The sequence below is a fragment of the Leptodactylus fuscus genome, chromosome 11 (assembly GCF_031893055.1).
Source record: "Leptodactylus fuscus isolate aLepFus1 chromosome 11, aLepFus1.hap2, whole genome shotgun sequence".
NCBI lineage: Eukaryota > Metazoa > Chordata > Amphibia > Anura > Leptodactylidae > Leptodactylus > Leptodactylus fuscus.
In genome coordinates, this window is record NC_134275.1 from 85,322,976 (window position 1) to 85,333,920 (window position 10,945).

Genomic DNA, 10,945 nt, shown 5'->3' on the forward strand with positions numbered 1-10,945 from the left:
ATCCTAAGGATAGGCAATCAATGCATAAATCCTGAAAACCACCCAGTGAAAAGACGTGGGGCAATAATCCTCCTATTCAAGTAATAGGCACAGAATTAGAGCCCTGTCCACGGTATAGCGGTGAGTCTAGGGCAGGGGTAGGGAACCTGCGGCTCTCCAGCTGCTGTGAAACTACAACTCCCATCATGCTCCATTCACTTCCATGGGAGTTCCAAGAACAGTAGAGCAAGTATGCATGCTGGGAGTTGTAGTTTTACAACAGCTAGAGAGCTGTACGTTCCCTACACCTGGTCTAGGGTATAGCGGTGAGACTGGGGTGTAGAGGCGAATCTGGGGTATAGAGGTGAGTCTGGGGCATAGCGGTGAGTCTAGGGCATAGCGATGAGTCTGGGGTGTAGCGGTAAGTCTGGACTATAGAGGTGAGTCTGGGGTGTAGAGGTGAGTCTGGGGTGTAGCAGTAAGTCTGGGGTATAGCGGTGAGTCTGGGGTGTAGAGGTGAGTCTGGGGTATAGCGATGAGTCTGGGGTATAGCGATGAGTCTAGGGTGTAGAGGTGAGTCTGGGGTATAGCGATGAGTCTGGGGTATAGAGGTGAGTCTAGGGTATAGCGGTAAGTCTGGGGTATAGCGATGAGTCTGGGGTATAGAGGTAAGTCTAGGGTATAGCGGTAAGTCTGGGGCGTAGCAGTGAGTCTGGGGTGTAGCGGTGGGTCTGGGGTATAGAGGTGATTCTGGGGTATAGCGGTGAGTCTGGGGCATAGCGGTGAGTCTGGGGCATAGCGGTGAGTCTAGGGTGTAGAGGTGAGTCTAGGGTATAGAGGTGAGTCTGGGGTGTAGAGGTGAGTCTGGGGTGTAGAGGTGAGTCTAGGGTATAGAGGTGAGTCTGGGGTGTAGAGGTGAGTCTGGGGTGTAGCAGTGAGTCTAGGGTGTAGAGGTGAGTCTGGGGTGTAGCGGTGAATCTGGGGTGTAGCGGTGAATCTGGGGTGTAGCGGTGGGTCTGGGGTGTAGAGGTGAATCTGGCGGCTTATAACATGAATAGGAGTAGAGCTGTTTCTGGCCCCTTCCTGCGCAGTAGGTTTTGGAGGCAGATGGATCAGTCAATCGGTGCAGGGTGTTGGACCCCCACAGATCAGATACTGATGACCTATTGGCTGGATAGGTCATCACCACAAAATAACAACACCTGGGAACTTGAAAACCCCTTTAGGCTGAGGCCCCACGTTGCGAAAAAAGTTGCTTTTTTGTTGCAGATTGTGCTGTATTTTTGGAGCCAGAGCCAGGACTAGATTTAGCAGAGGGGAAATATCTAAGAACAAACTTTCTACTTTCCATTCCTTTTGTAACCAGTTTCGACTTTGGGTCATAAAAACTGCAGCAAAAAAATCTGTGTTTCCTCAATGTGGGGCCTCAGCCTAAAAGTTATGACATCCAGGATACAGATGGACACGAAAGACTATTCATGAGACATCAGTCTGTCCTCGAAACCTCAGGACTAAATGCAGCTGCCTGTAGGGCCCAGTCTGTGGCCATTAGGAACAGAGGATTTTTAGGGTTCGGTCTCCTATGTCCACCCATAAGAAGATACCCCTGGTAAACCCCGATTTGGCCATCCAGGATTACTACTCCACGGCTAGGATCGGCTATACACGACTTGTGGCCAGAGAAGGTAAGATCTATATGATGACCAGTCCTCTGATGGGCTGACAACCCAACACCGCTAGGCTCACTCTATATATCCTGGTGGTCAGAGGAGCCCATTGTCTCTGAACCAAAATGGTATCTTCCACCACAATGCAAGAAGTGAAGCCGATCACAAGAAGCCCTCACAGCCTCTCCAACGCCCAGGCCTCGGCCTCCGACAATACACTCAGCTTTCTGACTGCAAAAGGCGGACTGGGATTTCTGAAAGGCTCTGTTTGTGCCAACAGGTAACCTGGCTGGGAGGTGAACCGTTAAGGGGCTGGCCCTTTTCTTTTTTAAAGGCACAGCTCTTACCTCCCGCATCTTCAAACCTCCCCCCCCCCAGGCCTGTTTCTTTAATCCTTCTTGATTCCCAGCAGGCCAGCAGAGGGAATCAAAGGGTTAATTACCACATTAACAAGAGGATTATCTGGTTAGGAACCACCAGCGCCTCTTGTATCCTTTAATGAGCTCATTAGCTTATCAAACCAGAGGGGCAGTTCTGAAGTAGCGCCTTTCATCTCCAGCCCCCTCCCTGGCTCCTCCAAGTGGTATGTGCCAACCGAGCTCATCCAAAGGCTGATGGGATTCTCCATATGGGAGGAGGTGGGGGGGGGGTGGAGTGGGTTTTTTTTTTTTTTTTTTTTGGACTGTACAATTAACCTTTTCCTGCCTGCAGGCACGCACAGCACGCCCTGGTGTCTCCTCATCTTTACATGCACAGCTCATTACTGCACCTCGCATCCATCCGTGTAAAATAGACAGAAAACTACATGCACTGTTTAGCAGTTGACCTAAATATCCAATGGACCTTAATGTGTTTACGTACAACCCTTGCAGTATACACTGAGCTAGTGAGGCTTTAGCAGGTGCTATACTATAGGCTGACCTACAGAGCTCACAATCTAGCGGATAGGAGCACAATGTGTATTTTATTGTGCAGCCGTGATGTCATGGCAATGCCCGACCATGGGCAGGTAAAGGTCACTAAACCGGCAGAATCTTGCTGAAGGCCCTGGTATCGAACTCAATGCATATCCATCTAAGCACAGACACAGTAGACTAATTCTGCGCTAGAGTGATGGCTCCCCTCCCCCTGCTCGACTACTGGGGGGTGTTATAGGAGCACCCCGACCAAAGAAATAAAGCTTTACATTGTGTGACTTACCTTTTCTAGCTCTAACAGGTGAAATCTTAAAACCTGGATTGCTTGGATCATCTAGAAAAAAAAAATTAGATCAGAATCACTATCCAATTTTAATTCAAGGTGCATGCTGGGAATTGTAGTTCTGCAACAAGCATGGGCTATACCAATAAGCACTTGCAATACAAAGAGCCTCCAAGGCCCTTCATAAAAAATAGGAGCCTATGGTGGAGATCTACTGTGATAGTAAAATATATATCTAAAAATTCAGTGGTCCCAAGAGCTTGCACTTTGTGTTAGTAAAATGGTTGCACAGTATTTAAAGGGACTCTGTGAACATTTACTTTCACTGGGGTTTTTAGACGCCATATGTAGGGTCCAGGGCTGGTTCTGACTATACCCAACACCCAACCCTTGAGTTGCTTGTATGCTATAGTAAGGTGAGCCCCCATAGAGCGGGTAACTCCCTGTGTACATGGGACAGGAAGCAAAGCCACATCGTTTCCATCAGGTTACAACCAGCCCACAACCCCAGAGAGACCAAGTGGCCACAGATTCCCTGGACAAGTTGTGGAAAAGAATCTATTATCTTTTATCGGCCATCTGAGGTTGGGAAGATTTAGGCTAAGGCCCCACTGGGCGCAAACGCAGCGCTAAAGTGCTGCGGGGAGAACCGCGGCGTGATCGCATTGTGGTTATTCCCGCAGCGCTTTCAACAGAAAGTTCACTAAGTTTTCCTCTGCGGACTTTCTGTTACAATTATATCTATGGGAAAGCCGCCGGCGTTTCCGTAGGTATAATTGACATGCTGCGATTTCCAAAACCGCAACGGTTTTGGAGATCATAGCGTGTCCGTGCTGCGACTTTTTCCCGCAAAGTGGGCATGAGAGTCGCATGAATTCCATCCACTTTGCAAGTACTGTAAAATGCCGCGATTTTTACCACAGTATTTCCACCATGGCCAAATCGCGGCGTTTCCGGCCAGTGGGGCCCTGGCCTTAGGGTTCATTCACACGGAGTAAACGCGTGCTCAATTTAGCAAAGTATACGTGTAAAAATAAGACTCCCATTGACTTCAATGACATTTTTTTTTACACGTGTAATAAACACGTCAAAATACACGCGGAAAATGTCATTTAAGTCAATGGGAGTCTTATTTTTACACGTGTATTTTGCTAAATTGAGCGCGCGTTTACTCCGTGTGAATGGATCCTTAGACTGTGACGCTTTTCAGTAAAGACGCTTGTAATAAGGGCTCATTCACACTTGTGTATTATGGATTATGTTGTATTAATTCCACGTTGTTTTTTTTTTCAAATAAATGCAAAAATTGGCAATATGTAAAAATAGTTTTAGAATGAGGTCACATCGCGGAAATGCAGCGAAAAATACACTGCGGAAAAAACACAACAGAAAGTAAATGCAGCAAAAAGTTTTGTGTTTTTAAACTGCATTTTTCATTGTTACCTTCCCCATCTCATAGAAGTGCACTGGGGAAAAAACACAGCTTTTCAGCAAGTAAAATAAACATGCTGCTGCGCTTTTCGGACATGTGAGTATTTCCCTGCCTGTGCTGAACAGAAGCCAAGTGAGGATAAGGCCCCGCGTACCGAGCCGCAGCCGATAAACTGCAACCGAAATGCATCACATTTTTTTTCTTCCACTTTTCACAGAAAGTCCGCAGAGTTTTCCTCCACGGGCCGTAATCGCAGCGCAGAAAGAACCGCGGCGTGATCGCATTGTGGTTCTTTCCGCAGCGCTTTGAAGAGAAAGTTCAGAGTTTTCCTCCGCGGACTTTCTTTTAACATTATATCTAAAGGAAAGTCGCCGGCGTTTCCGTAGATATAATTGACATGCTGCAATTTGCAAAGCTGCAATGGCTTTACAAATCGCAGCGTGTCCGCACTGCGTTTTTTTCCGCAAAGTGGGCATGGGATTCGCATGAATCCCATCCCCTTTGCTTGCACTGTACAATGCCGCGATTTTTCCCGCAGCAGAGAAATCGCCCCGGCCTAAAGCACAAAACAATCCCCACAGAACCAGTCTCTTGTCGGACTGGTAACTACTTGCGGACTGTGAAAAGTGGGAATCCCAGCGGCCGCACAGACCCCACCAATCTCAGACTCCTACAGGCGAAGATTAATGTGTGACACAATCCCTTTAACAAAAAATGCAAAAATATAGATTAAAAAATCTGCAAGAAGACATCATGAAAATAAAAAAAACTTCATATTTGTCACTTTTCATACACAAATGTGAATGAGCCCCGAGTCTCTGCACAGGTCATATACACAGTGTGAATGAGCCCCAAGTCTCTGCACAGGTCATATACACAGTGTGAATGAGCCCCGAGTCTCTGCACAGGTTATATACACAGTGTGAATGAGCCCCGAGTCTCTGCACAGGTTATATACACAGTGTGAATGAGCCGCGAGTCTCTGCACAGGTCATATACACAGTGTGAATGAGCCCCGAGTCTCTGCACGGGTTATATACACAGTGTGAATGAGCCCCGAGTCTCTGCACAGGTTATATACACAGTGTGAATGAGCCCCGAGTCTCTGCACAGGTTATATACACAGTGTGAATGAGCCGCGAGTCTCTGCACAGGTCATATACACAGTGTGAATGAGCCCCGAGTCTCTGCACAGGTCATATACACAGTGTGAATGAGCCCCGAGTCTCTGCACAGGTCATATACACAGTGTGAATGAGCCCCGAGTCTCTGCACAGGTTATATACACAGTGTGAATGAGCCCCGAGTCTCTGCACAGTTTATATACACAGTGTGAATGAGCCCCGAGTCTCTGCACGGGTTATATACACAGTGTGAATGAGCCCCGAGTCTCTGCACAGGTCATATACACAGTGTGAATGAGCCCCGAGTCTCTGCACAGTTTATATACACAGTGTGAATGAGCCCCGAGTCTCTGCACAGGTCATATACACAGTGTGAATGAGCCCCGAGTCTCTGCACAGGTTATATACACAGTGTGAATGAGCCCCGAGTCTCTGCACAGGTCATATACACAGTGTGAATGAGCCCCGAGTCTCTGCACAGGTCATATACACAGTGTGAATGAGCCGCGAGTCTCTGCACAGGTTATATACACAGTGTGAATGAGCCCCGAGTCTCTGCACAGGTTATATACACAGTGTGAATGAGCCCCGAGTCTCTGCACAGGTCATATACACAGTGTGAATGAGCCCCGAGTCTCTGCACAGGTTATATACACAGTGTGAATGAGCCGCGAGTCTCTGCACAGGTTATATACACAGTGTGAATGAGCCCCGAGTCTCTGCACAGGTCATATACACAGTGTGAATGAGCCCCGAGTCTCTGCACAGGTCATATACACAGTGTGAATGAGCCCCGAGTCTCTGCACAGGTTATATACACAGTGTGAATGAGCCGCGAGTCTCTGCACAGGTTATATACACAGTGTGAATGAGCCCCGAGTCTCTGCACAGGTTATATACACAGTGTGAATGAGCCCCGAGTCTCTGCACGGGTCATATACACAGTGTGAATGAGCCCCGAGTCTCTGCACAGGTTATATACACAGTGTGAATGAGCCCCGAGTCTCTGCACAGGTTATATACACAGTGTGAATGAGCCGCGAGTCTCTGCACAGGTTATATACACAGTGTGAATGAGCCCCGAGTCTCTGCACAGGTCATATACACAGTGTGAATGAGCCCCGAGTCTCTGCACAGGTCATATACACAGTGTGAATGAGCCCCGAGTCTCTGCACAGGTCATATACACAGTGTGAATGAGCCCTGAGTCTCTGCATGGGTTATATACACAGTGTGAATGAGCCCCGAGTCTCTGCACAGGTCATATACACAGTGTGAATAAGCCCCGAGTCTCTGCACAGGTTATATACACAGTGTGAATGAGCCCCGAGTCTCTGCACAGGTTATATACACAGTGTGAATGAGCCCCGAGTCTCTGCACAGGTTATATACACAGTGTGAATGAGCCCCGAGTCTCTGCACAGGTCATATACACAGTGTGAATGAGCCCCGAGTCTCTGCACAGGTTATATACACAGTGTGAATGAGCCGCGAGTCTCTGCACAGGTTATATACACAGTGTGAATGAGCCCCGAGTCTCTGCACAGGTTATATACACAGTGTGAATGAGCCCCGAGTCTCTGCACAGGTCATATACGCAGTGTGAATGAGCCCCGAGTCTCTGCACGGGTCATATACACAGTGTGAATGAGCCCCGAGTCTCTGCACAGGTTATATACACAGTGTGAATGAGCCCCGAGTCTCTGCACAGGTCATATACACAGTGTGAATGAGCCCCGAGTCTCTGCACGGGTTATATACACAGTGTGAATGAGCCCCGAGTCTCTGCACAGGTTATATACACAGTGTGAATGAGCTCCAAGTCTCTGCACAGGTTATATACACAGTGTGAATGAGCTCTAAGTCTCTGCACAGGTTATATACACAGTGTGAATGAGCCCCGAGTCTCTGCACAGGTTATATACACAGTATGAATGAGCCCCGAGTCTCTGCACGGGTTATATACACAGTATGAATGAGCCGCGAGTCTCTGCACAGGTCATATACACAGTGTGAATGAGCCCCGAGTCTCTGCACAGGTCATATACACAGTGTGAATGAGCCCCGAGTCTCTGCACGGGTCATATACACAGTGTGAATGAGCCCCGAGTCTCTGCACAGGTTATATACACAGTGTGAATGAGCCCCGAGTCTCTGCACGGGTTATATACACAGTGTGAATAAGCCCCGAGTCTCTGCACAGGTTATATACACAGTGTGAATGAGCCCCGAGTCTCTGCACAGGTTATATACACAGTGTGAATGAGCCCCGAGTCTCTGCACAGGTTATATACACAGTGTGAATGAGCCCCGAGTCTCTGCACAGGTTATATACACAGTGTGAATGAGCCCCGAGTCTCTGCACAGGTTATATACACAGTGTGAATGAGCCCCGAGTCTCTGCACAGGTTATATACACAGTGTGAATGAGCCCCGAGTCTCTGCACAGGTTATATACACAGGCCGCTCGCTCCCTTACAATCCATATTGCGACAGATCAATACGATTTGTTTCCACACAACCTACCAGATTGTCCAGCTCCGGGTTGGATGAGAATAGAGGTTTTTCTGTTCTGACCTGGAGACATAAAGCAGAGGTTATTATCAGACGGGGGGTCCGCGCTGACTTCTCCCCCTTCCCCCCTCTAGTCTTATTCCAGATAAACTTTGCGTTTTAATCTCCAATAATCTATTAAACTGTTGATCTTGCTCCCTGGAGAAGCCTCCGCCGCCGCCTGCTCACTTTTATGTCCTAAACCTTTTCCCTTTCACCATCCATAAAACATCAGCGCTCTGATATCGAGATTTTATTCTGACGCCCAACTTCAAAAACACCAACATTTGTAGCGGGGAACAACCTGTGATTGGGGCTTTTTAAGTGTTTTCCATTGATTTTTTTTTTTTCTCCGCCGCATAATTTTTTACTGCGTAGAAATGAGATTTCAGAAATTAACCCTTCCTATCCCGATGCCAAGCAGAGCGCTCCCACGTGCCGCCGGCGTCTCGTTCACAGCCTCGCTCATTATTAGTCATTATAGTCACACTTCTAATTACGGTGCTGCCGCACATATGCCAGCAGCCGCGACTGGGCCAGGAACGTCTCACCAGATTCATCGACATGGGCACCTCCACTCTCTGTATCTAATTTTAGGGTCTAATCGAGGACAATATCCAAGAAGTGTGTTACTGTTGTATCTGTTACTGACGTTACAGCACCCAGCTTTCCTAGACCCCTGAATGGCAAAGTACATTTCCCAATCAGTTGATATGTAGGCAGACATCTTGTACAAGGCTCTAACAAAGCAGTGTGACAGCCCCTGTCCGTAATAGTTGTCACTCAGCTTTCCCAGAACCAGATACAACTAAGAAGCGACTGGTAATTTCTTGGAAAACAAAGGAGCGGCGTCACTATTGTCAGGTGGATGAAACTGGTGTTAGAGCTCGTCCCCATTTAGGTGAACTGCAATACCAGACACAGCCTATGGACAAAAGTGGCGCTGTTTATGTAAAAAAGTAAACCCTAATGACTAGTGTTGAGCGAGTAGTATCCGATCGAATAACTCGCTCCCATAGGAATGCGTGTAAGCGGCCGAACACCAAGGGGTTAAACGCATTGAATATTCGGTGCGCTTAACCCCTTGGTGATCGGCCGCTTACACGCATTCCTATGGCGGCGAGGTATTCGCTCGAATACGACTCGCTCAACACTACTAATGGCCAATGACTATTATGTGGACTTTCTTAGTAGTTTACTGGCACCATGTGTGAACATATCCAAAGCTTTCCAGCTCTTCTGGGCTACAATGCACGGCATTCTGGGACTTGTAGTTCCTTACTGGAGTGCTACTGCTTACCGTCATGAGTTTTGTTCGAGTTTTCAGCAGTGTGGCCATATGTTAGGGAAACCAATACTGGGGTCCATTGTAGCGACCAATCAGAGAGAAGCTTTCATTTTCTATTCGGCTCCTGAACAATGAAAGCCGCGCTGTTATTGGTCGCAATGTGATGTGATTGGTCGCTATGTGATGTGATTGGTCGCTTTCTGATGTGATTGGTCGCTATGTGATGTGATTGGTCGCTTTCTGATGTGATTGGTCGCGATGTACTGAAACAAGAACGCAGCGGACCTCACAACTTTTTTAAGACTATGTTATTGAAAAACGCAAGATATTCATTTTAGTTCAGTTATGTGGGGAGGCAAAAATGAAAAACAGTGAAAAAAAAAATCCTCAAATTTTTGGGTTTATGTTTTTCACACCGCACTTTTTACGCTGCAAATCACTACGTACGGCCTCAGTCTTCGCCCACACGTCGCTGAAACGCAGAGGAATAAATAAGAAGAATACTGCGTTTACAATCACCAAAACGGCTGCGTTAATCCAGGATATTTGTGGCATTATATTCGCTGCGTTTTTCCTGTGGTGTGTGGCCTTAGGCAGTTTTATATACCCCTTAGCCTTCCTACATTGATCGGGTCCCCTCAGAATTCGGGGGCTCCCCTAGACGTGGGACTGCTATGAGAAGGGCCGGCCGTTGCAGACACACGGCTCCCCGGCCGCCTGCTCTTCGTACGTTGTCATGTTCTGCGTTGTGATAATTAAATCCACCTTCCCCGCAGATCGAGCCCCCTGATAAAAGCCGCCACATCTGAGAAACCGTCAGCGGCCCCTCTCTGCAAATCACACTGACCTGTTTGGCAAATACAGCAATGTCTTCGTTGAATGAATCCGAGGAGCAAACGTCCCCCCCTGGGAAGGAGCCGGAATTATCCCGCGGTGAACAAGTAGCCAACTCGCACTTCTCAAACACCAGCGCCAGCAGGGGGAACAGGGGGTGTCTGTGAGGAGGGGGAGATGAGACAGTTACGCGTCAAGTCGTCACGTGGGGCACAGTAACATGACATGATATACAGCCAACCAGCTACTGCCTCAAGAGCTTACAATCTACGCAAAACGAAAATGTAACATGGAAGCCGGCGTGAGATATCACCACAGCGGGTATACAAGTCGCGCCTCTGCCCATGATAGGCGATGCTGGGGTGACACATATACGCTTGTTTGTATATACACTGTATACTGGGCCACGTATGTATTTATAGCCGCACACACGTGTCTGTATATTTATAGACGGGCTGTGGGTGGGATTGTGTTACATACTGACTCGCTCTCACTACTTTAACAAGAGAAATTCCCGTCTGAAAATCAGGTCTTTATTAAATTAGGGATAAGTCAGAGTCCTACATAGAGTGCAAGCTCTTGGGATCAGGATCTATATAGCAGTTCTTATATCATATACAGGGGCTCTGTGACATCACAGGGACATGAGATTAGGGAGAGCTGACCCCCTGTATGCCCTCCAGGTCTAATCATACAGAATACAGGGACAAGCTGCCAACCTGAGGGGCTCGGGGTGGGCCTGGACGTCTGGAAAATCACTAATATATGACCTTCAGAATCAGAAACCGGCACAAAGTAACATATATATATATATATATATATATATATATATATATATATATATATATATATATATGTCACCTCCTAT

At 47.5% G+C, this 10,945-nt stretch overlaps 1 protein-coding gene across 2 annotated transcripts in view; it reads right to left on the reverse strand.

Annotated features, from left to right (window-relative positions):
* Nucleotides 1-10,945, reverse strand: part of LOC142185012 (homeobox protein meis3) — a 35,683-nt gene that overhangs the window by 16,016 nt on the left and 8,722 nt on the right. For both annotated transcript variants that reach the window (XM_075260222.1, XM_075260223.1), the window contains exons 3-5: nucleotides 10,091-10,238; nucleotides 7,929-7,979; nucleotides 2,847-2,897 (exon numbers count right to left, since the gene is read on the reverse strand). In XM_075260222.1, coding sequence (XP_075116323.1) covers nucleotides 2,847-2,897; nucleotides 7,929-7,979; nucleotides 10,091-10,238 — 250 coding nt within the window. The remainder of the gene's footprint in view (nucleotides 1-2,846; nucleotides 2,898-7,928; nucleotides 7,980-10,090; nucleotides 10,239-10,945) is intronic.